Source organism: Nycticebus coucang, chromosome 6 (genome assembly GCF_027406575.1).
Source record: "Nycticebus coucang isolate mNycCou1 chromosome 6, mNycCou1.pri, whole genome shotgun sequence".
Lineage (NCBI taxonomy): Eukaryota > Metazoa > Chordata > Mammalia > Primates > Lorisidae > Nycticebus > Nycticebus coucang.
Genome location: NC_069785.1, coordinates 44044322 through 44071028, shown reverse-complemented (window position 1 = coordinate 44071028; position 26707 = coordinate 44044322). Strand labels below are relative to the sequence as shown.

At 42.3% G+C, this 26707-nt stretch overlaps 1 protein-coding gene and 1 pseudogene across 2 annotated transcripts in view; both read left to right on the top strand.

Moving 5' to 3' along the window:
• Nucleotides 1-3429: 3429 nt before the first annotated feature.
• The window catches only part of EHD4 (EH domain containing 4), a 90336-nt gene continuing 67058 nt past the window's right edge, over nt 3430-26707 (top strand). Inside the window, exon 1 of the mRNA XM_053596145.1 lies at nt 3430-4361. Coding sequence (XP_053452120.1) covers nt 4126-4361 — 236 coding nt within the window. The 5' untranslated portion in view covers nt 3430-4125. The remainder of the gene's footprint in view (nt 4362-26707) is intronic.
• Nucleotides 24281-25940, top strand: LOC128589207 (phosphoglycerate kinase 1-like; annotated as a pseudogene). Its single transcript, XR_008380868.1, has one exon. The product of XR_008380868.1 is annotated as a phosphoglycerate kinase 1-like (transcript).

The window sequence follows — 26707 nt, the reverse complement described above, 5'->3', positions numbered from 1 at the left end:
CTCTTCAACACCCTCCATGGTTCCAGCCGGAAAAAGAGGAGTCTTAATAATACTTTCAATAGACCTTTCAAAGGTCAGAAGTTCTTAATTTATCAATTATTTTCTCTTATGGATTGTGCTTTTGGTGTCACCCAGGAAAATTTTCCCTAACAGGGTCACAAAAATTTTCTTCTTCTGGGCGGCGCCTGTGGCTCAGTTGGTAAGGCGCCGGCCCCATATACCAAGGGTAGCGGGTTCAAACCTGGCCCCCGCCAAACTGCAACCAAAAAATAGCCGGGCGTTGTGGCGGGCACCTGTAGTCCCAGCTGCTTGGGAGGTTGAGGCAAGAGAATTGCTTAAGCCCAGGAGTTGGAGGTTGCTGTGAGCTGTGTGAGGCCACGGCACTCTACCGAGGGCCACATAGTGAGACTCTCTCTACAAAAAAAAAAAAAAAAATTTTCTTCTTCTTCTTCTTTTTTTTGTTTTTGTTTTTGTTTTTTAAGACAGAATCTCACTTTGTCACGCTGGGTAGAGTGCAGTGGCATCATCGTAGTTCACTGCAACCTCAAACTTCCAGGGTCAAGCTAACTTTTTGCTTCTGGTTCTAAGTAGTTGAGACTACAGGTGTGTGCCACCACACCCAGTTAATTTTTCTATTTTAGTAGAGATGGTGTTTAACTCTTGCGCAGGCTGGTCTTAAACTCCTGAGCTCCAGCAATCCTGGGCTTCCCAGAGTTCAAGGGTTACAGGCGTGTACCTAGCCTCTCCCTCATTTTCCATGTTTTCTTCTAGACGTTTTATAATTTTAAGTTTTACATTTAGTTTTGCATTTACATTAGTTTTACACTTAGTTCCATTTTGAATTAATTTTTGTATATGATGTGAAGTGTGGATTAAAGTTCATATTTTTGCATATGTCTGTCAGTATTTTTCTCAATTTGTCATTTGTCTTATACCTTTGTTTATAGATTTGTTTTTTTTTTTTTGTAGAGACAGAGTCTCACTTTATGGCCCTCGGTAGAGTGCCGTGGCCTCACACAGCTCACAGCAACCTCCAGCTCCTGGGCTTAAGCGATTCTCTTGCCTCAGCCTCCTGAGTAGCTAGGACTACAGGCGCCCGCCACAACGCCCGGCTATTTTTTGGTTGCAGTTTGGCCGGGGCCAGGTTTGAACCCGTCACCCTCGGTATATGGGGCCGGCGCCTTACCGACTGAGCCACAGGCGCCGCCCATATAGATTTGTTTTTTAATATATTATTTTGAAATATCCTTTATTTTCTTTTTTTTTTTTAATTTTTTTGCAGAGACAGAGTCTCACTTTACCGCCTTCAGTAGAGTGCCATGATGTCACAGGACTCACAGCAACCTCTAGCTCTTGGGCTTCTGCAATTCTCCTGCCTCAGCCTCCCGAGCAGCTGGGATCACAGGCGCCCGCCACAACGCTCGACTATTTTTTGGTTGCAGTTCAGCCAGGGCTGGGTTTGAACCCGCCACCCTCAGTATATGGGGCCTGCGCCCTACTCACTGAGCCACAGGAATAATGGAGCATAAACTACAGAGAACTGGAATATATCCCCTGCCCTCACAGAGGTCATCTTGGTTCCTTCCAGTTTTGGCAATTATGAATAAAGCTTCTATAAACAATCATGTGCAGTTTTTGTAAGGACAAGTTTTAAATTCATTTGGGTAAATACTAAGAAGCTGATCTCTAGATCATATAGTAAGCATATATGTTTGGTTTTATGTATTTAATAAAAACATATTGAAGCTTTTACTTTTGTCATCAAATCTATCAAACTTTTCTTTCGCAATGTCTGTCTTCAGTGTTAATGAGAAAGGCTTTTACCTGCTCAGCGCCTGTGGCTCAAGCGGCTAAGGCGCCAACCACATACACCTGAGCTCGCGGGTTCGAATCCAGCCTGGGCCGCCAAACAACAATGACGGCTGCAACTAAAAAAATAGCCGGGCGTTGTGGCGGGCTTCTGTAGTCCCAGCTAATTGGGAGGCGGAGACAGGAGAATCGCTTGAGCCCAGGAGTTGGAGGTTGCTGTGAGTTGTGATGACACAGCACTCTACCCAGGGTGATGGCTTGAGGCTCTGTCTCAAAAAAAAAAATCCCCTCAAAATTGTTTAAATATTCACATATGGATACTTACAAGTACACTGTATGTATCTTCCTCTTCAGCGATTCTCAACCTTTCACAGGGGTTGCCTAAATACCTCCTGCATATCAAATATTTACATTATGATTCATAACAGTAGCAAAATTACAGTTATGAAGTAGCAACGAAAATAATTTTATGGTTGACGGTCACCACAACATGGAACTGTATAAAGGGTCACGGCATTCGGAAGGTTGAGAACCACTGCTCCAGTAGTTCACTGGTTTCATTTATTTTTACATTTCAATTTTTGTTTTATTTAGACACGAAGCAAATGTGTAACTTCATTTTCCTTTGGCTTTCTTTTCATTTCTGTAGTGGTCACATATAGCTCCCTCTAAATATGTAATTTACACAACTCCAAAGGAAGTCCCATTTCATGAATAAGGAAGCTAAGGCAGAGAGCTATTTCATTACATTTAAAGTCACGCAGCCTTTAATTTACATAGTCAGGATTCAAACCCAGAACTTTCGATGCCATGCTGTTTTGTTTTTGTTTTTTTAGAGACAGAGTCTCACTTTATCGCCCTTGGTGGAGTGCCGTGGCGTCACACAGCTCACAGCAACCTCCAACTCCCAGGCTTAGGAGATTCTCCTTCCTCAGCCTTCCGAGTAGCTGGGACTACAGGCGCTCCCCACGACGCCCGCCTATATTTTTTGTTGCAGTTTGGCCAGGGCCGGGTTTGAACCCGCCACCCTTGGTATATGGGGCCGGCGCCCTACTCACTGAGCCACAGGCACCGCCCATTGATTCCATTCTATTTGTTCTCTTTCCATGGCAGACTTATATGGTCCTCAAAGTATGACTCACAGACATGTAGCACTGGCAATACCTGAGAGCTTGGTGGAAATAGAGTCTTGGGCCCCACCCCATACCTATTAATCAGAATATGTATATCCATCTGGTTGGAGAAATAGTGGAGTGCATAGTATTTCCCCAAATTTATGGTATATCACAGTCACCTAGGGCACCTGCTAAGCTCCATGTTTTAACTCAGTAGGTCTGGACTGAGGACAAAGAGTCTGTATTTTAACAAACTTCCCAGGTTGTTCTTATGCAGGTGGCTCCACGGATCACACTAAAACAAGTGAGAAATATTGTTAAAGTATAACCTAGGACACCAAAGGTGATGGCCAATTATTTCTCCCAATCTCAATTTTGACAAGCGTCCTTTAAACCTGGAAAAGAGACAGCTAGGAGATGACAATTCTTACATGACAATATGTGGAAATTAGGTTGTAATAATGAGGATAATGTAATAATGAAAGTGATGACTAAATCTTCAATTTTACAGAAAATCAAAGAAAACTAAGGGGGAAACTTTAATTGAGTCATAATTTAGTGGAAGCAATGTGGAAAAAGAGAAAATATCTACCCAAATGGATTCCAGCCCACTTCCCCACCTTCAGATTTTGTCAATTATGTCCATGAGCCTAGGTCTCTTCGCCAGTAAAATGGGGGTAATGATATTCTGCCAGCAGGAAGAAAGAACCTGCCTGTCAACTTTCTGAACTTCTCCTCCTCGGTATCGAATCTATAGGCCTGGATCAGTAACCGTTCCTGGAGACGGAGCTGCCTCTGGAAGCTTCTTTCTGCCAGCTTAGATTTGCCTGAAAGCCAATGCCACCTGGCCAGAGGTGGGGCTCGGGTCACCAGAAGGGAGCCACCCGCCGGACGAGTCCACGCCACCGGGTGGGGGCAGACACCCTCTCCCAGACTAGTCCTCCTGACTTTGTCATCAATAATTCATTAAGAACCTCCTCTCCATTGGCTAACGCCTCCAGCCTCTCTGGCAGAGGTCCAATGAGGAAGGACCTGAGAGAGCCTTTCTGAGAGCCCGTGACGTTGCGTCCAGAGATTGGCTGTGGCGACGCGAGGCGGGGCCGGCTCGGGCTTGGGCGAGCACGTCTGGGATGGCTCAGTGAGAGCCCGGGAGTGTCGAACCCAGAGCTGGGTGCGGGCGCTGAGCGGCAAGGGCGGCAGGATGTTCAGTTGGTTGGGGCGGCAGGCGGGCGGGCGCGAGCGCGCGGGCGGCGCGGACGCGGTGCAGACGGTGACGGGCGGCCTGCGCTCGCTCTACCTGCGCAAGGTGCTGCCTCTGGAGGAGGCGTACCGCTTCCACGAGTTCCACTCTCCGGCGCTGGAGGACGCCGACTTCGAGAACAAGCCCATGATCCTGTTGGTGGGTCAGTACAGCACCGGCAAGACCACCTTCATCAGGTAACCCGCCGCGCCGTCTCCGCTCCCCTGCCGGGGCCCTGGCCTCTGACCGCCTGGGCGGGTCGTCCCCACGTGTGTACGTGGCTTGCTGTCACCAGCCTCCCGCTGCCCTCGGGCAACCTGTGGCTCTTTCCTCCTCTTCGCGGAACCCCCTCGCCGCCGCTTCCTCCTTTAGTGTCCAGGTGACCTCAGGGAGTGCCTGGGTGCCCTCACCCAGCCCCCGGGCGCGGCCGCCGGAGTTCGGCCTGCAGGGTCCCCGGCACCGCCCTCTGTGTACTCAGAGCCTTCCTTGCTGTCCAGAAGGCGTTCCTCGGGATGGCCTTATCCTGTCACCCTGGCCTGGGGGCCCGGGGAAGGGAGAGGGAGCGAGGCTAAAACAAGCGTCTTCCTGATGAGCGAGTGATGCCTAAGGCTGAAAGAGGGGCACAGGGGTGGGGTATTCAGAGCGGGCAATGGGGGCCGGCCGGCCCAGTGGCTAATGAGGATCGCTTGACCTTAGGAGTCTGAGACCAGCCTAAGCAAGAGTGAGACTCCGACTCTAAAAATAAGAAAGAAAAGTCACAGAATGGGCTGTGGAGTCATAGTTGGAGGGTTAAGCCCCTAGCACAGTGCCCAGCAGCAGTAGAGGGTGTTGCCCACGTCCCCTTCCCTTGAGATCCTTGTTACCTACCAACCACCACCAGCCACGGTGTTCAAGGAAGGATAAAGAGGCCACCTCCATTCAACTCTGGCACGGACCAGTCTTTACTGACCATAGGAAGTAAGAGCTGTGTGCAGCAGCCGCGTGGAACTGAGGAGGAGTGTCAAATTACTATTTGTTAGTTTCCACTTCTTAGGTGGGTTACACCCTCCTCCCTCACCCTTGACAACTGAAAATATTTGTCATGCTTACTGTGTCTCAGACAGCACACAATTACTGTGCGTGCTCTGTGGTTGAAATCATATAGCTTCCTCTGAAGTGACTTTTGATGGGAAATAATTACATTGGGACAGACTGCTTTTTTAATCAGCTTTTTTTTTATTTCTGAAGCCAGCATATTAAAGCTTACCTTCTTTGGTAAGGAGACTTGTTTTTCTGGCTTAAACCCCATGTTAGTTGAAACAAAGTGGCTGATCATTTAATGTTTTGGTCAAGCTAGGGTTTGGGAAATTTTAACAATCACTTCTTCATTTGATGTTCAACAGGTGCTTAGAAAACTGCATCTATATTTGGACACATGTCGTTTCTGTTAAGTAGCGACCTCTTTTTCTCCACTCCAGTGACCTAAATAGTTCCTACATATAGAGTAGTTGTCACTACAGAAAATACTAAATCCAGGTCTACAGACATATTGTGAATGAATTCATCAAGACAAATACACTATGTACTGAAATGTAATTCTAGAGAGTAAATTAATTGAATATGAAGGAAGACTGAAGAAAATAAATTTTAAATTGCTCTATTTGGTGCTTATTAATAAGCTGAAAATAGTATTAAATATGTTGTCCCACGCACTCAAAATGAACGTACCATATAGTAACTGGCACCTTGAAAGATGTCAAACAGATGGTACATTTAAGGTGTCAGTAACACTGACCAGTTTTTTAGCTACTCACGATGATAAAGTGTTATGCCCAAGTGGTATAAGAGTGGGAGGTGGATTTTTGGAAACATACAAAGAATAAGAACATAACATTGCTGTAATTTACTGATGGCATGTTCACAGCACCATGGGCATTTCCTCCTGTTTGTTTTTGCCATTAAGTCCTTATGGAGCCCACGTGTAATCAGGGAGCCCTGCTTGATATACTGACTTGGAGATTATGTGGCCTTCTCAATGCCCCTTAGCCTGGAAAATAAGCAGTCCTGGGGTAGGATGACACAACTCACAGGACCATGAAATGATTCTTTTTTTTTTTCTTTCCATATGTCTATTTTTTTCTAATTAAATCATAGCTGTGTACATTAATGCAATCATGGGGTAGAATGTGCTGTTTTTATATACAATTTGAAATATTTTCATCAAACTGGTTAACATAGCCTTCATGGCATTTTCAGTTATTGTGTTAAGACATTTATATTCTACATTTAGTAAATTTCACATGTACCCTTGTAAAATGTACCATAGATGTGGTCCCACCCATTACCCTCCCTCCACCCATCCTTCCCCCTTCCCTCCCCTCCCGCTCCCCTTTCCCCATATTCTTGGGCTATAATTGGGTTATAGTTTTCATATAAAAGCTATAAATTGGTTTCATGGTAGGGCTGAGTACATTGGATACTTTTTCTTCCATTCTTGAGATACTTTGCTAAGAAGAATATGTTCCAGCTCCATCCATGTAAACATGAAAGAGGTAAAGTCTCCATCTTTCCTTTTTTTTTGATATTTTATATTCATTTATTCAATAATCATTTACTGACCTGAATTCTCCACATTATCTAACTTTGGAATTTTTATTATTATTGTTATTAAATCATAGCTGTGTACATTAATGCAATCCTGGGGCACCATACACTGGTTTTTAATATACCATTTGACATTTTCATCACACTGGTTAACATAACCTTCCTGGCATTTTCTTAGTTATTGTGTTCAGACTTTTATATTCTACATTTAGTAAGTTTCACATGTACCCCTATAAGATGCCCAGTAGGTGTGGTCCCACCAATAACCCTCCCTCCTCCCATCCTCCCCCCTCCCCTCCCCCATCCCATATTCTTAGGTTATAACTGGGTTATAGCTTTCATATGAGAGCCATAAATTAGTTTCATAGTAGGGCTGAGTACATTGGATCCTTTTTCTTCCATTCTTGAGATACTTTACTAAGAAGAATATGTTCCAGCTCCATCCATGTAAACATGAAAGAGGTAAAGTCTTCATCTGTCTTTAAGGCTGCATAATATTCCATGGTGTATATATACCACAATTTATTAATCCGTTCGTGGGTCAATGGGCACTTGGGCTTCTTCCATGACTTAGCAATTATGAATTGGGCTGCAATAAACATTCTGGTACAAATACCTTTGTTATAATGTGATTTTTGGTCTTCTGGGTATATACCTGGTAGAGGAATTACAGGATTGAATGGCAGGTCTAGTTTTAGATCTCTAAGTGTTCTCCAAACATCTTTCCAAAAAGAATGTATTAATTTGCGTTCCCACCAGCAGTGTAGTAGTGTTCTCTTTTCTCCACATCCACGCCAACATCTCTGGTCTTGGGATTTTGTGACATGGGCTAATCTTACTGGAGTTAGATGATATCTCAAAGTAGTTTTGATTTGCATTTCTCTGAGGATTAAGGATGATGATCATTTTTTCATATGTCTGTAAGCCATGCTCCTGTCTTCTTCAGAGAAGTTTCTCTTCAAGTCCCTTGCCCAGCCTGAGATTGGATCACTTCTTTTTTTCTTGCTAATACGTATGAGTTCTCTGTGGATTCTAGTTATTAAACCTTTGTCAGAGACATAACCTGCAAATATCTTCTCCCATTCTGAGGGCTGTCTGCTTGCTTTACTTACTGTGTTCTTGGCTGTGCAGAAGCTTTTTAGTTTGATCAGGTCCCAGTAGTGTATTTTTGAAGCTGCTTCAATTGCTGGCGGGGAGGGGGGGGGGTGTCCTCCTCATAAAATATTCGCCCAGACCGATTTCTTCGAGAGTTTTCCCTGCACTTTCTGCTAGTTTCATGTCTCAAGTTTAAATCTTTAATCCAGTGAGAGTCTATCTTAGTTAATGGTGAAAGGTGCAGGTCTAGTTTCAGTCTTCTATATGTCCCCAGCGAGTTCACCCAGCACCATTTGTTAAATAGGGAATCTTTTCCCCACTGAATTTTTTTTTTTTTTTTTTTGTGGTTTTTGGCCGGGGATGGGTTTGAACCCGCCACCTCCGGCATATGGGATCGGAGCCCTACTCCTTGAGCCACAGGCGCCACCCCACCCCACTGAATGTTTTTAATTGGCTTGTCAAAGATCAAATAACAGTAAGTAGCTGGGTTCATCTCTTGGTTCTGTATTCTGTTCCATACATCTACTTCTCTGTTTTTGTGCCAGTACCATGCTGTTTTGATCACTATCGATTTATAGTATAGTCTGAGGTCTGGTAGTGTGATTCCTCCTGCTTTGTTTTTATTTCTGAGTAATGTCTTGGCTATTCGAGGTTTTTTCTGATTCCATATAAAATGAAGTATTATTTTTTCAAGATCTTTAAAGTATGACAGTGGAGCTTTAATAGGGATTGCATTAAAATTGTATATCGCTTTGGATAGTATGGACATTTTAACAATGTTGATTCTTCCCAGCCATGCGCATGGTATGTTTTTCCATTTGTTAACATCTTCAGCTATTTCTTTTCTTAGAGTTTCATAGTCCTCTTTATAGAGATCTTTCATGTCCTTTGTTAGATAAACTCCCAAATATTTCATCTTCTTTGGCACTACTGTGAACAGAATAGAGTTGTCTCCATCTTTCTTTAAGGCTACATAGTATTCCATGTTACATATACCACAATTTATTAATCTGTTCATGGGTCGATGGGCACTTGGGCTTCTTCCATGACTTAGCAATTGGGCTGCAATAAACATTCTGGTATAAATATCTTTGTTATAAAGTGATTTTTGGTCTTCCAGATATATACCTAGTAAAGGAATTATAGAATTGAATGGCAGGTCTATTTTTAGATCCCTAAGTGTTCTCCAAACATCTTTCTAAAAGGAATGTATTAATCTGCATTCCCACCAGCAGTGTAGAAGCGTTCCCTTTTCTCCATATCCACACCAACATCTCTGATCTTGGGATTTTGTGATATGGGCTAATCTTGCTGGAGTTAAATGATTTCTCAAAGTAGTTTTGATTTGCATTTCTCTGAGGATTAAGGATGATGAGCATTTTTTCAAATGTCTGTAGGCCATGCACCTGTCTTCTTCAGGAAAGTTTCTCTTCAAGTCCCTTGCCCAGCCTGAGATCGGATCACTTCTTCTTTTCTTGCTAATACATTTGAGTTCTCTGTGGATTCTAGTTATTAAACCTTTGTCGGAGACATAACCTGCAAATACCTTTTCCCATTCTGAAGGCTGTCTGCTTGCTTTACTTACTATGTTCTTGGCTGTGCAGAAGCTTTTTAGTTTGATCAGGTCCCAGTAATGTATTTTTGGTGTTGCTTCAATTGCCCAGGGGGTCCTCCTCATAAAATATTCGCCCAGACTGATTTCTTCAAGAGTTTTCCCTGCACTTTCTTCTAGTATTTTTATAGTTTCATGTTTTAAGTTTAAATCCTTAATCCAGTGAGATATATTTCTATTATATTCTCATTCTTTTTTTTTTTTTTTTTTTTTTTTTGTAGAGACAGAGTCTCACTTTATGGCCCTCGGTAGAGTGCCATGGCATCACACAGCTCACAGCAACCTCCAACTCCTGGGCTTAAGCTATTCTCTTGCCTCAGCCTCCCAAGTAGCTGAGACTACAGGCGCCCGCCACAACGCCCGGCTATTTTTTTGTTTGCAGTTTGGCCGGGGCTGGGTTTGAACCCGCCACCCTCGGTATATGGGGCCGCCGCCTTACCGACTGAGCCATAGGCGCCGCCCTATATTCTCATTCTTATCTCTGTTTCATTATTTGAGAGAAGCTTTGTGGAATAGCTGAGCATAGTTTAATGAAGGGTTCTGAGATTTGAGTCCTATGACCACATCAAAATTGGCCATTGCTCAGTAGGTACGGGAGCCATGTGCAATCTTAGGGTGAGGGAGGAATCAGCATATTAGGAAGTCATTTGTTCTTGAGACCTTCCCTGGGCTTAGTGGAGCTGTGAGGTTACAAGAAAATCAGTGTGGACAGGAAGCTTGGTGAGGCTATAGGAGACCTGAATTTGGTTTTCAGATTGGAGCTGGAAGGAAGTGGTTTAGTGCCTGGGAGGAAAGCCCCAGACAGAAGGACTGCCACCCTGGAGATTCATGCACTTGGAATGGTGAGCAGAAGGGTTGGCCAGGGTGCTGACTATGCTGGATCCTACCTTAGTTACATCCTGGTTAATGACCTGAGTTGTTTCCTTCTAGTGATTGAGCACTAGAAGCTCGTCCTCAGCTTTGAGGGTGCACCAATATACACAGTCAAAGATTCTTACCCACCTGGCTTTCTGTACATTCTGTGAGGTCACTGATAACACAGAGCCTGTGCTGGCATGGAGGGAAACATCTCTCTTTGGGGACACTTGGCAAAGTCTTTGCTGTGTATTCCACATCTTTGATGAAAGTTTTACTCTTTCTCCTCCAATAACATGGCTGAAAGGAAGTAGGAACCCCACTAATACATGGTAGGTAAGCTGTCATGAGGAGTGAGGATGTGTGCTTTGTTCTAATGAAAAAGTCTCCCAAATGGGGTGGATGAAGAGCCTAGTTGTCAATAAAATGTGCCCATTCCTACCACCAAGGAGGCCCAAGTGCAAGGAAGAGAATGAATAGGACAGTGCCTGTGGCTCAGAGTAGGGCACCAGCCCCATATATTGAGGGTGGTGGGTTCGAACCCAGCCCCAGCCAAACTGCAACAAAAAAATAGGTAGGCGTTGCGGCCGGTGCCTGTAGTCCCAGCTTCCCAGGAGGCTGAGGCAAGAGAATCGCCTAAGCCCAAAAGCTGGAGGTTGCTGTGAGCTGTGACAGTACAGCACTCTACTGAGGGCGACAAAGTGAGACTCTGTCTCAAAAAAAAAAAAAAAAAGGGAAGAGAATCAATAGAAAGAGGGTATTGGTGGACTCTCCTGCAGATCACAACACTGGCCCAGAAGGAGACTTCAGATGTTACAGAGATTATTTATCAAAAGGCAGAGCCCCAATAAACCTATCACCTGACTGATAGTTTTCTTTCTCAGAAGACAGGATACAGTAGGAGGAGGAACCATTGCCTGTTCTACCACTGACTGGCAAGGAAGAATTGGCCAGAGAAGAAGAAATGGGTGCTGAGGAAAGTGACTATGTAGTCTTAGACTCTGTAACAGCTAAGGAAGGGTGGATGTTGAGCTCAGCGACACTGTGTCTAAAACTTGAGGAAAACAGATTCAGAGATGCCTCCAGAAAATCCCTGGGCTCAGGTGCTGTGAAGAAAGACATTTCCTGTGAGAGGGCAGGAAGCCCACCTGAAAACAATTCAAAGTACAAGTTGCAACTTCTGGTTTTTAAGAGCTACATTTTCTCCCTTCCTCCTATTCTCTGTCTCTTCAGAAAACTTATTCTAATGAGGAAAAAAGACATTCTTAATGAGTCACTTAAGAAACTATCTAGGCTTTAAAAGAGCAGAGACAAGCATAGTTAGACAAGAAAAGAAATCAAAGGCATCCAGATCAGAGAGAAAGAAGTAAAACTATTTGCAGATGACATGATCTTATACATAGAAGGTCTTAAGGAATCCACTAAAAATCTATCAGAACAAATAAACAAGCATGGCAAAGCTGTAGGATACAAGGTCAATATGCAAAAATCAATTGTATTTCTATACTCAAGCAGTGAACATTCCCTAAGTGAAATTAAGAAAACAATTCTAGGGGCGGCGCCTGTGGCTCACTGAGTAGGGCACCGGCCCCATATGCCGAGGGTGGTGGTTCAAACCCATCCCCGGCCAAACTGCAACAAAAAAATAGCCAGGCGTTGTGGTGGGCGCCTGTAGTCCCAGCTACTCGGGAGGCTGAGGCAAGAGAATCGCTTAAGCCCCAGGAGTTGGAGGTTGCTGTGAGCTGTGTGATGCCACGGCACTCTACCGAGGGCCATAAAGTGAGACTCTGTCTCTACAAAAAAAAAAAAAAAGAAAAAGAAAACAATTCTATTTATAATAGCATCCAAATAGGAAAAAAAAAGGATATCTAGGAATAAACTTAAAGAAAGAAGTATAAGGCTTCAACACTGCAAACTATAAAACAGTATTGAAAGAAATTAAGAATGATCTAAATAAATAGGAAAACACCCTATATTTATAGATTCAAAGACTTATTGCTAAGTTGTCAATACTTCTCAAATTTATTTACAGATTCAGTATAATCCTTATCAAAATTCTAGCTCACTTTTTTTTTTTTTTTGCGGAAACTGACAGACTAATCCTATAATTCATATGGAAATTCAAAGAACCCAGAATAGCCAAAATAGTTTTGAAAAAGAAGAACAAAGTTCAGAAGACTCACACTTCCTGATTCAAAACTTAATACATGGTCAAAGTAAACAATACAGTGTGGTACTGGCATAAGTGTAGACATATAGATCCGTGGTATAGAACTGAGAGTCCAAAAATAAACCCTCACATTTATGGTCAATTGATTTTTGACAGGAGTTCCAAGATAATTCAATGGGAAAAACAATAGTCTTTTCAACAAGTGGTGCTAGGACAACTGGATAGCCATAGGCAAACCGAATAGAGAAGGACTTTTAATGGGTGATGAAAATAGAAAAGGACTTTTTGGAGTGATGGAAATGTTCTGAAGCTGGATAGTGGTATTAGCTGTACAACTTTGTGAATATACTGAGAACCACAGATTGTGCCCTTTAAATGGTGAATTTTCTGATTATATGGATTATATCTCAATGAAAAAGTCCAGTTTTCCAACACTAAGCATCCTGTGGTACATTTAATTTCCATAATTCTGCAATTAGTACTAGTCAAGTAATTTCTGCCTCTGTGTGCAGTAATTTAAAATAAAAATGAATGCCAGAAAGAAAACAAAGTGAAAATAAGCTAAAAGAACACCAGGGCAAAGGAACTAAAGAGTCAGGACATGGGGAAAGGGAATGTAAATAGCCACCACACAGTCCCCATAAGGCTGTTTGCCCTAGTGTTCTTGTTAGTGTATAAACATGTTTTTTGCTTGCAACACTCAAAGCTGATAAAATCGAGGTATGATTTTTTTTTTATCATTATTATTATTATTTATTTTTTTTTGCAACAGAGTCTCACTCTATTGCTCAGGCTAGAATGCCGTGGCATAAGCCTACCTCGCAGCTACCTCAAACTCCTGAGTTCAAGCAATCCTCCTGCTTCAGCCTCCCATGTAGCTGAGACTACAGGTGCCCACCACAACATTTGGCTAATTTTTTCTGTTTTTTAGTAGAGATGGGGTCTCACTCTTGCTCAGGCTGGTCTTGAACTCCTGAGCTCAAGGGATCCTCCCAGAGTGCAAGGATTACAGGCATGAACCACCATACCCAGATACATTTTTTAAAATAAAATGCTTGGTGATGTAATTAGATCTTAAAAACTTTTTTTTTGGAGACAGAGTCTCACTTTGTCACCCAGAGTAGAATGCCATGTCATCATAGCTCACAGCAACCTCAAACTCTTGAGCTCAATTGATCCTCTTACCTCAGCCTTCCAAGTAGCTGGGACTGCAGGAGCCTACCACAACACCCAGCTATTTTTTGTTGTTATTGAATTTGGCTGGGGCTGGGTTCGAACCTGCCACCCTCGGTATGTGGGGCTGGCACTTTACCACTGAGCCACAGGCACCGCCCCATCTATTTTCTTTTTTAGAGATGGGGGTGGGAGAGTCGGGGGGCTGTCTTGCTCAGGCTGGTCTCAAACTCCTAAACTCAAGCAATCTACCCACCTTTGCCTCCCAGATTGCTAAGATTACAGGTATGAGCCACTGTACCCAGCTGATTTTACATCTTTAAATAGTATTATTTATCTGTAGTGTTTAATAGGAAGGAAAGGGGCTGAGGGCCCACATACAAGGGTGGAAACTGGGTATGTGGGTGGTGTGAGGGATCAGGAAGCTGGAGTGGGCTGAGAAGGCCAAAATGCCTTGGATGATAAAAAAGCCTTTTTAGATATGATTAGAACAAGAAAAAGAATCAGGAAGTGATAGGCCCACTGCTTGGGGCTCTTGCTGCAATATTAACAGGAAACAGCACTACTCAGCTATTATTTTTCTTCTTCCTTTTTCCTCTAAGAAAATGATCCAGAAATGGTAGAAAGGAGCCCAGCTATGTTTGAGAGGGATTGAAGCCCAAGGGATGAGGAGCTGTCCCAGGGCCTGCTACTGGTGAGGTTCAGGAAATCTCCTGGCAGACAGATGGGTGGAGGACTGTACAGAAACAACTTACAGTTGTGCTTGAAGAACTTTGTTTGGTGACTTTTAAGAAATTATAAAGAAAAAAAAGAAAGAAATTATAAAGAATACAAAAAGTAACAGAAAATTGAAAGCAGGCAAGATGTCCTAGGTTTTTTTGTTTGTTTGTTTGTTTTCAGTTTTTGGCCAGGGCTGGGTTTGAACCTGCCACCTCCAGCATATGGGTCCAGTGCCCTACTCCTTTGAGCCACAGGCGCTGCCCAATGTCCTAGTTTTTTAAAAGAGGGAGGGAAGGATTCAGAATAAGAACAAAAGCCCTACTTCATTCCTCCAATATGCCTCTAGACTGAGTAACAGGATGGAAGTGAAGTTAGTCCTAAGAGGCAGCCTGGTTCATGCATTTAAAAACGTCTCATAGAGGAAAGAACCCAGTTTGGTGGTTCTCACCTTTATTCAGGTGTTGGAGCCCCTGAAAATCATGGTTTTCTCCACCAAATACTATACCCTTTACAGATCTCGCTAAGATAGTTATTTAATTTTTACAGAAGAACAGACCATGTTTATAATATACAATATAAGATCACACCTACAGATCTTTGTGTTTATTTGAGTAATTTCAAATGATTTCAAGGATGGGTCCCGCTGTCACAGAACTCAGATTCAAAGGGAGTATGGAAAAGAACCTATACACTGTTAAGGCTCTCGGTGACAAGGGTAGTGACACTAGAAGCACAGGGTGGCCTGAGAGCTTAAGAGAGACCCGTCCTTCAGGCTTTCAGGTTGGAAGAGAACTTCCTGAAGATGCAACCTGAAAGAATTGGCAGCAGCCCAAAGAGGGCTGAGAATGACAGCAGGAGGTGTCAACAATGAGGCCAAGCTTTCTGGGATAACTGGGTGGATGGATGGTGGAGCCACTCACCAAGATGGGAACCAAGAGGAGAAAGGACAGAGCACAATTATGGGTTGTAGTTTAAACTCGTTGTGTTTAAGTGGCTACCAAGATGGGAATGACCAGGAAGGATCAGTCATCTGGGTCTGGAGCTCAGCGGGATGTCTGGGCTCTTGATTGGGAGTGTCCACATTTGGTACCAGCATCTGGGGAATAGAAGTCCTTGGCCATGACTCTTAGTGAGAAGAAGGGGAGCTTATGAGACACTGGGGAAAGTGGAGTAATGCCAGGGGAGGGTGGTGCCTCAGAGCTGTCTTAGGGCTTTCTATTCTATATGTGACAGAAATCCAACTGAAAGTGGTTTGAGTAAAAATGTTTTCATGAAACTGATCAGACCAGGATCTGCTGGCTTCAGGTTGCCCCAGGACTCCAGATGATACTATCAGAACTCTGTCAGTTCTGCTGCCCTCTTCTTGTGGGCTTCCTTCTCAGTTGTCCCTCAGGGGTGGCCAGGCAGCTGTTTCCAACTTGCAGCTCACATTCTGCGAGCTCAGCAGCCCAGTGGGAAAAAAAGAACCTCTTCCCCAATAGTTTCTGCAAAATCTCAGGACTGGGTCTCATTGGTTTGCCTATTGGCCCCGCCCCAGGCCAGTCCCTAGAAGCAGGGGGATGAGATTTCTGGTCAGCCCCCAAACCACAGCCTGGGAGTGGGGAAGGTGGCTTCTGAGGATGCTGTTATTAAAAATAGGAGGGGAAAGTTTGGGCGCAGTGGCTCACACCTGTAATCCCAGCACTTGGGAGGCTGAGGTGGGTGGATTGGATAAGCTCAGAGGTTCAAGACCAGCCTGAGCCAGAGCGAGACCTCATCTCTAAAAAATAGCCAGGCGTTGTGGTGGGTACCTGTAATCCCAGCTACTTGGGAGGCTGATGCAAGAGGATCGATCACTTGAGCCCAAGAGTTTAAGTGAGGTTGCTGTGAGCTAAGATGACACAGTACTCTACCAAAGGTGATCAAGTGAGACTCTGTCTCAAAAAAAAAAGGACAGGAAATGGATGCTAGACATGCAAAGCAACAGATGACCCCCCCCACAAAAGCCAAGGTGAGAGAGGGGGTGATCAGCCACATCAGATTCTTCTGGGAAGAGGATTGGAACAGAGCCAGTGGGCTAGCCTTTAGGAGCCAGGGTGCCCTTGGCAAGAGCTGTGTCAGTAAGTGGTAGTGATGGAAGCCAGATGGCGGCAGGTTGAGGAATGAGTGGGAGGTGAGGCATCAGATATAGAAAATTCTCAGCAACTGGACACTGAAGGGAGGTGCCCTGGGCACAGGCATCTCAGGGGTTTGGTTCACAGAGTTAACAGTGGATGGAAGAGGGGAAGTAGAGAGGAAGCAGCTGGTGTCCCAAAAGATGTAGAGGAGACACGACTTGGAGGGAGCCTCCTGAGGGGAGAGAGGAAGTTAGTGGCAGGGCGGGGCGGCACTGGCAGGAGCAGTCAGCGCAATGAGACGCTGCAGGTCAGCTGCTTGTCCCTACATTCAGAGAAATGTAGGGGGAGGGGAACGGTCTTTTAAATTATAGATTATCTCCCCTAGCTAACATTTAGAAACTTGCTTCTAAAAGGCATTCAATATTGGTGCCTGTGGCTCAGGGGTAGGGCCCCGGCCCCATATGCTGAGGGTGGCGGGTTCAAACCCAGCCCTGGCCAAACTGCAACAAAAAAATAGCCGGGCATTGTGGCGGGCGCCTGTAGTCCCATCTACTGGAGAGGATGAGGCAAGAGAATCGCCTAAGCCCAAGAGCTGGAGGTTACTGTGAGCTGTGACACTGGCACTCTACTGAGGATGACAAAGTGAGACTCTGTCTCTAAAAAAAAAAAAAAAAAAGGCGAGCAGTGCCTGTGGCTCAACGGAGTAGGGTGCCAGCCCCATATGCCAGAGGTGGCAGGTTCAAATCCAGCCCTGGCCAAAAACTGCAAAAAAAAAAGGCATTCAGTATACTTTTTTAAAAATGTGTGGGAAATTAACAACTAGAAAGCTATGGTTCCTGGATTTGGCTGTACATTCAGAATCACAAGACCTTTCAACACAGACAGATTCCAGGGCCCCGTCTCAGATCTCCTGAGTCGGAATCTTGGGGGTGAAGCTCCAAAATCTGTTTTTGTTTTTCTAAACCATCTCTCAAAGTGATTCTTGTGCAGCCTCCTCTAGGAAACATTGGGGAACCGTTGATAGATGAAGGTTCAGTTACTGGAAGAATGATAATTGAGCCATCAACCCTGAAGATAGTTAGACTCAACCTGAAAAATGTAGGCTAACTTTGATGAACTTCCACCTCTTCCAAACTCCATCTGATCACATTTTCATCAGTGATATAGATGAAGACATAGAAATCATGGTCACAAAACTTGGGACTATATGATAAATACAATTTAATAAAGTGATTTTTAAAATTTAACATGGTATAATGAACATTTTCTTATGTATTAGTCTTCAAGAATAATTTTGACGGGCTCGGCACAGTGGTTATGGCGCCAGCCACATACACCAAGGGTGGCGGGTTCGAATCTGACCTGGGCCAGCTAAACGACAATAACAACTGCAACAAAAAATAGCCAGGCATTTTGGTGGGTGCCTGTAGTCCCAGCTACTAGGGAGGCTGAGGCAAGAGAATTGCTTAAGCCCAAGAGTTGGAAGTTGCTGTGAGCTGTGGCTCAACGGCACTCAACCGAGGGCAACATAGACTCTATCTCAAAAAAAAGAAAAGAAAAAGAAAAAATTTTGATGACCACATCATATTCTGTAGTACAAGTTGTAACATTTAAGTTGTCTCTCTTTTTACACTGCCATGTATAATGTGGGAATGAACATTTTTGGCCATAAATCTTTGTATTTCTAGTTTTTTTCTTAGAGTACCTGAGCATAAATTAGGGCATCAAAAATGTAGATTATATAAGTTCGTGTGTGTGTAAATAAATATATATTCCTAAATATATCCATATATATCTATATATTTTTTCAGAAAATTTATTCCAAATTGGGCGGCGCCTGTGGCTCAACGGGTAGGGCGCCGGTCCCATATGCCGGAGGTGGCGGGTTCAAGCCCAGCCCCGGCCAAAAATTAAAAAAAAAAAAAAAAAAAAATTTATTCCAAATTAGACTCCCTCCAGAAATATGAGGATCACTATTTCACCAAAATGTCAATAAAACTAATTGTTAACATTAAAAAATTAATTTGATAGGAAAATAATTATTTTTTTTTACTACTGAGGTTGAACTTATAAAATATATAGTGATCATCTATATTTCTTTGTGAATTATCTGTGAACTTTGCCCAATTTTCATTTTACATATTAGTCTTTTTCTTACAGGTAAGTTTGAATTTTTCTCTGTGACAGATAATAATCCTTTGTCATTGTCTTAAAACATTTTGTAGTTTGAGGCTTGGTGCCCATAGCACAGTGGTTACAGCACCAGCTACATACACTGAGGTTGGCAGCTGTCCCCGGGCCAGCTCAACAACAATGACAGCTGCAACAAAAAATAGCCAGGTGTTGTGGTGGGCATCTGTAGTTCAAGCTACTTGGGAGGCAGAGGCAAGAGAATCACTTAAGCCCAAGAGTTCGAGGTTGCTGTGAGCTGTGATGTCACAGTACTCTACTGAGGGTAACATAGTGAGACTCGGTCTCAAAAAAAAAAAAATTTGTAGTTTGATATTTGCCTTTTAATATATATGTATTTTTTTTGAGATAGGATCTCTCTCTGATGCCTTGAGTGCAGTGGTGCAATCATAGTTGGCTATAACCTTGAACTCCTGGGCTCAAGCAGTCTTCCCATGTCAGCCTCCTAAGTAGCTAAGACAATAGGCATGTGCCACCACGCTTGGCTAATTTTTCTATTTTTTATAGAGATCGGGTCTTGCTCTGTTGCTCAGTCTTAAACTCCTGGCCTCAAGTGACCCTCTTCAGCCTTCCATAATTCTGGGATTATAGCAGCGGTTCTCAACCTGTGGGTCATGACCCCTTTGTAACAATGAAAATACGTCCTGCATATCAGATTTACATTTACATTACGATTCATAACAGTAGCAAAATTACAGTTATGAAGTAGCAATGAAAATAATTTTATGGTTTTATTCTAAAAATAATTTTTAGAACTTGTAAACTTGTTCAACATGAGGAACTGTATTAAAGGGTGACGGCATTAGGAAGGTTGAGAACCACTGGATTATAGGGATGAGCCACTATGCCTTGCCTGCCTTTTAATTTTTTATGATAATTTTTTCCATACCAATATATTTAATATTTGTGATCAAATCTAACAGTTGTTTCTATTTTATGGTGTCTTTTATTATTTTTATGGTTAGAAAATCCTTGTTTATTCTAAAACTCAAGAAAAGTTCACTTATATTTTCTTTTTTTTTTTTTTTTTTACAGTTTTTGGCTGGGGCTGGATTTGAACCCACCAGCTCCGGTATATGGGGCTGGCGCCCCACTCCTTTGAGCCAAAGGCGCCGCCTACTTACATTTTATTTTTTAAAGTAAGCTTAATTTTTTTTATATCTAACTCTTTAATTACCTAGAAGTAAAAATCTGTCTCAATACTATTTGTTTGTGTGGTTTGTCTTTTGCCATTTTTAACACTATTACTGAATAATCTTACCTTTTCCTACTGTCACTTGAGGGTTCCTCATATGCTAAATTATTAAATACTGTATTGGCTATATTGGGACCTTTCTCTCCTGTTATTCTGTTTGTGAATTCTTTTTTTTTTTTAATTTTTAATTTCAGCTTGCTTGTTCATTCTTCTTCGTTTGAAGTTTTTTGTTTCTTTTCTTTTTTTTTTTTACGGTTCTTCCTTTGGCAATTCTCTTTCCCTTTGCCTCCCCAGTAGCTGGGATTACAGACGCCCGCCACAACGTCCAGCTGTTAGTAGAGATGGGGTTTCACTCTGGCTCACTCCTGCTCATATTGGTCTCGAACCTCCGAGCTCAGGCAATCCACCCACCTCAGCCTCCCACAGCACTGGGACTACAGGCATGAGCCACCACTCCCGGCCTGTTTGTGAATTCTTATGCCAGTACCATACTGTCTTAAATATTGTCACTTTTTTTTTTGAGACGGAGTCTCACTTTCTCACCCTCGGTAGAGTGCCATGATGTCACAGCTCACAGCAACCTCAAACTCTTGGGCTCAAGCGATTCTCCTGCCTCAGCCTCCTAAGTAGCTGGGACTAAGGTGCCCACCAAAATGCCCGGCTATTTTTAGAGGCAGGGTCTTGCTCTTGCTCAGGCTGGTCTCAAACCTGTAAGTTCAGGCAACCCACCCGCCTCAGCCTCCCAGAGTGCTAGGATTACAGGCATGAACCACCGCATCCAGCTACTTTGAAACACTTTTTAATAAATGGTAGCTCCAGACCTTTTTGACCTCATTACTCTTCATTTTCCAAATACTGTCAATCATCATTTTCTGTTGTTCTTTGAGAAGAACTTGTAAGTTACTCTGTTAGGCTCTTCTAAAAAAAAAAAAAAAATTCCATTGGGATCCATTTGAATTGGGAATATCTCTAAATTATATGTGTGCATTTGCTCTTGCAGCATTTTTTTGACTCATAACCTTTTCTTACATATCTCAGAAAAGTTATATATTCTTCTTAGCAATATATAAATAAAGAAAAATAATATTCTTCTTCGCAAAGTATCTCAAGAATGGAAGAAAAAGTACTCAGCCCTACTATGAAACCTATTTATAAGCACCCACACTTCCATATGAAAGCTGTAACCCAACTACAGCCCAAGATGAACGGGAAAGAGGAGGGGGAGGGGAGAGGGAGGATGAGTGGAGGGAGGTGTGGTGCATTTTACAAGGGTACTGTGTTAAATCTACTAAGTGTAGAATATAAATATCTTAACACAATAACTAAGAAAATGTGGTGAAGGGTATGTTAACCAGTTTGATGAAAGTATTTCAAATTGTATATAAAACCACATTGTACCCCATAATTGCATTAATGTACGCAGCTATGATTTAATGAAAAAGAAAAAGAAAAAGAAAAGTGGTTGACTTACTCTTACAGATTCTATATGTTCATAGCTCTTATTAATATTATTCTTAGGTATTTTATACTGTTAGTCTTCTGAATCTTCTTTTCCCTTTTATATCTTTGGCTGAGTTGCTGGTATTTAAGGCAGCTTACTGAGTTTGGCATTTTTGTTTTCTGTCTGCTCATTTGACTCAAGAAGTTATTCTGACTACTTTTCAGTAGATTCTCTTAGGTTTTCTAGGTAGATAACTGTTACATTCATAGATAATTGGTTACATTCATGATTACCTTGTTTCCACCTCAATTTCATTTATATTTTATTATCCTGGGAAGTAGGCATTGATAGCAAACGTATAATGTTAATGTTGTTTCCTTTGTTTTTTCACCTTAAGATGTCATATTAGCTAATATAATAAACAGGTGTTTATTATTTATCAGTTAATCACATCAAAAAATTATCTTCCCATTACTGCTTTTAAAAGGATTTCATTCAAATCCTTCCATTTGGAAAAAATAGAATGGATGTTAAGTTTTATTAAATGCTTTTAAACACTTTCCTTTAACCTGTTTTCTGTGGAATGCATTTATGGGAGATTATTAATAAGTGTTCAAAATAAAAGGGGTTCCATTGTCAGGTAACTCTGGAAAATGCTGTGTTCTGTGCCTCTTCGTGAAGATTCATATTGCTCCCAGATCAGAGTTTACAGCGTAAAGTCTGTTGTCAGGTTTATAAATTACAAGTCATAACATAAAAAAAAAAAAACTCAATAAATATTCATTGCATGAGCAAATGAAAGACTGTGAAAACAAATAGGACTGTAGGAAATTGATTTGATTTCTTTAATGTTCCTCTCCCTTTCTCCGACCCTCCTTCCAAAACAGCATGAAAGGTAGAGTGGTGCAGCTGCAGGTAAGGGCAGTAGGTTAGGCAGCAGTGTGCTTTTAAGCAATCTCAGCCCTGAATAGTGTAAATTTTAATTATAGCTAGAAAAATTAAGTGGCAAAAGGCTTTGCCCAACAAATTCCAGTTTCTCGGTTCAATATGCTAATGTCCATTAGCAGACACAGCAGTTTCACAGATGACATCGTCTGAACAAACAGTCCTGGTGATAATATGCCAACGATTTTAACTAAAGGAGAAATGAAAATAAAACTTAGTTTTCACACTTAAGGAAGACACAGAGTTTTAAAATGGAAGTGAAGATTGACCTAGTTTAGTTTTTTCAATCATTCAGAGAAGATCAAATGTTTAAAGTGAGATATTTTCTCAGGGAAGTTTATCTCAGCATCATTTATAATAACAAGAAGGGGAAAGTTATTTAAATGCCTAATGGTTTTGCCTAACTGGAAATGGCAAAATAAATCCATACATGTTCATCTTAGAATATTACATGGCCATTAAAAACCATGTTTTCAAAGAATTTTTAATGGCAGGCTATCCATATGCACAATAGTTTAAACAATTTGATCCCAATTTTATAAAGAACAATTACATTTACAGAAAAATGCCCAGATAGAAACATATCAAAATGTTACAGGTAGTCATTACCCTGGTCTCCCACAAGCTACTTAGTTGTCATGAGCAGTTTTCTCCTCTATAATAAACTAGGACTAAAAGTACCTGCTCCAGTGACAGTAAGAATGAAATATGACGAATGTTTGAAATGTGTTATAAACTCTACAGTACAGCATCAGAATGATCTGTTGTTTGATGGTATCTGGAAGTTGTGGTACACTGGCTTACTAGGAAATATTTATATATCCTAGACTGTTTCATTCTATAAGCCTTTTGTGATAATAAATGCTTAGCTCATTTTTTCTCCCATGTCCATTTCTTGGTATGAAACATGAGGATAGATTAAATAATAGAAACTGCTTTAAAAACATCATTTCCAGGCTCAAGACAAATCAGAGCAAAGTATTAACCCTCCCTTTTCCTCCCTTTTCTGGTGAATTAGTAGAGCAAGTATTACCAATAAAAATATGTTATGTGAGGCGGCGCCTGTGACTCAGTGGGTAGGGCACTGGCCTCATATACCGAGGGTGGTGGGTTCAAACCAAGCCCCGGACAAACTGCAACAAAAAAAATAGCCGGGCATTCTGGCAAGCACCTGTAGTCCCAGCTCCTCGGGAGGCTGAGGCAAGAGAATCGCTAAGCCCAGGAGTTGGAGGTTGCTGTGACCTGTGACGCTATGGCACTCTACTGAAGGCAATAAAGTGAGACTCTGTCTCTACAAAAAAAAAAAAAAAAAAAGTTACGTGAAACTTTCCAACACTCATTATAAATTGAAATGTGTTTAAACTTATAGCCCTCATTTAAAAATAAGGGGAAAAACTACTTTGCGGGACTCAAAAGTTGTGCTTCATTATTATAGTTCTTCCACATCTATGTATTTAAAACCTTAGTAATACTTAAAGGAATAAAGTGACTGTTGGGGTTAGCTTAAAAAATGTTCTAGGCCATAGCTATGAATTGAGTGCTCAAACTCTATGCACAGATGCCAGTATATGTGCATGTCTTTTAAAAATCTTGTTTATCTCCATCTTAAAAAAAAAATTTTTTTAAATGTTGGGTGGTGGTGGCTCATGCCTATGATCCTTTTTTTTTTTTTTTTGGCCAGGGCTGGGTTTGAACCCGCAACCTCTGGCATATGGGGCTGGCGCCCTACCCTTTGAGCCACAGGCACCGCCCACCTATGATCCTAACACTCTGGGAGGCTGAGGCAGGAGGATTGCTTGAGCTCAGGAGTTTAAGACTTTCTTGAGCAAGAATGAGGCCCTGTCTTAAAATATATATATATGTGTATATAAATTAAAATCCTGTTTATCATCACACAAACCATTTCTCTAGCTTTTGGTTTGAGAATTTAAAAATAATGTTCAGGGGACTCGGCATTTTGCGCACATCCTGTGTGCACGTTGGCCGCGTTTTCCGCTGGCTCTGAGTCTCCCCAACCTCTCACATGCGCTGTATTACCAAAATGTCACTTTCTAGCAAGCTGACTCTGGACAAGCTGGACGTGAAGGGGAAGCGGTTCGTTATGACAGTGGACTTCAACGTTCCCATGAAGAACAACCAGATAACAACCAGAGGATGAGAGCTGCAGACCAAGCATCAAATTCTGCTTGGACAGTGGAGCCAAGTCAGTTGTACTCATGAGCCATCTTGGTTGGCCTGACAGTGTCACCATGCCTGACAAGTATTCCTTAGAGCCAGTTGCTGTAGAACTCAAATCTTTGCTGAGCAAGGATATTCTGTTCTTGAAGGACTGTGTAGGTCCAGAGGTGGAGGAAGCCTGTGCCAACCCAGCTGCTGGGTCTGTCATCCTGCTAGAGAACCTCTGCTTTCATGTGGAGGAAGAAGGGAAGGGAAAAGATGCTTCTGGGAACAAGGTTAAAGCTGACCAAGCCAAAATAGAAGCTTTTCGAGCTTCACTTTTCAAGCTAGGGGATGTCTATGTCAATGGTGCTTTTGGCACTGCTCACCGAGCCCACAGCTCCATGGTGGGAGTTAATCTGCCAGAGAAGGCTAGTGGTTTTTTGATGAAGAAGGAGCTGAACCACTTTGCCAAGGCCTTGGAGAGCCCAGAGCTACCCTCCCTGGCGGAGCTAAACTTGCAGACAAGATCTAGCTGATCAATAATATGCTGGACAAAGTCAATGAAATGAATATTGGTAGTGGAATGGCTTTTACCTTCCTTAAAGTGCTCAACCACATGGAGAATGGCACTTCTCTGTTTGATGAAGAAGGAGCCAAGATTGTCAAAGACTGAATAGCCAAAGCTGAGAAAAATGGTGTGAAAATCACCTTGCCCATTGACTTTGTCACTGCTGACAGTTTGATGAGAATGCCATGCTGGCCAAGCCACTGTGGATTCTGGCATACCTGATGGCTGGATGGTCCTGAGAGCAGCAAGAAGTATGCTGAAGCCGTCTCTCGGGCTAAGCAGATTGTATGGAATGGACTTGCAGGGGTATTTGAATGAGAAGATTTTGCCCAGGGAACCAAAGCCTTCATGGATGAGGTCTTGAAAGCCACTTCTAAAGGCTGCATCACCATCATAGTGAGATGGCATAGCCACTTGCTGTGCCAAATGGAACACGGAGGATAAAGTCAGCCATGTGAACCCTGGGGGTGGTGCCAGTTTAGAGCTCCTGGAAGGTAAAGTCCTTCCTGGGGTGGATGCCCTCAGCAATATTTAGTACTTTCCTGCCTTTTGATTCCTGTGCACAGCCGCTAAGTCAACATAGTGTTTTCTGCATCTTTACTTGGCATTAGCTGAAACCTCTTTCATGTCAAGATTTAGCTATTGTCCAAGAGCTGCAGTGCCAGGAACTGATAAACAGTTGCGCAGCATCTCAACTCATCTTTACTGCACCCTGGATTTGCCTATATTCTTCAAGATCCTGTTTGAATTTCTTAGTGACTAAACCGTTGTGCGTTCTAGAGTGCAAATATTTATATTGGCCTGTTAAAAGAAAGTGAGTTGTGTTAGCTTAGTTCTCTTTTTGAAGTAGCTTATTCTGATTAGCTTTGTCACTGTTTCACTACTCAGCATGGAAACACGATGAATTCCAGTTGAAGGTAGGGAGACCAAGTCCATGATCTGTTAAATAAACAATAAAAGTATCCATTGAAACTGGAAAAAAAAAATAATGTTCATGTAACATTGCATATATATGTACCATATTATTTTTAAAATTTCACATTCGTGTATTTTTTATGATTCACAGAACATGTTCCTGTAAACCCTCCCATTGGAGACTGACTCAGCCTTTCAGGCTCTGATTTAGGGTAGGTTGTGTCCTCACAGGACTAGTAAGACATCCTACTTGGTTTTTTTTTTTTTTTGAAGCAATCTCTGTTGCCCAGGCAACAGTTCCATGTAGTGCATCAGCCTAGCTCATAGCAACCTCAAACCCCGGGTTCTAGTGATCCTTCTGCCTCAGCCTCCCCAATAACTGGGACTACAGGCGCCTGCCACAACACTTGACTATTTTTTTCTATTTTTGGTGGAGATGGGGGTCTCACTTTTGCTCAGGCTGGTCTTGAACTCCTGAGCTCAAGTGATCTCCCACCTTGGCCTCCCAGAGTGCCAGAATTATAGGTGAGAGCACCCAGCCCAGAAATCCTGTTTTAATAAATCACTTAACATATTTAAGCCTTAGTTCCTCATCTATAAAATGGGGATAAAAATGGTATCTTACACAAAACAAGTCCTCAAATGTTAGGTATATTCTTAAAAATTCAATGCTTTTCCTATCATTTCAAGCACAAGGGTCATCGTCAAAACCCAGAGGGAGCCAAAGTTTGCAGCTGGAATTTGGAGTGTCATTGAATGATGTACTTCTTATCGTTGTTTTGATTTTTTTTTTTTTTTTGTGGTTTTTGGCCAGGGCTAGGTTTG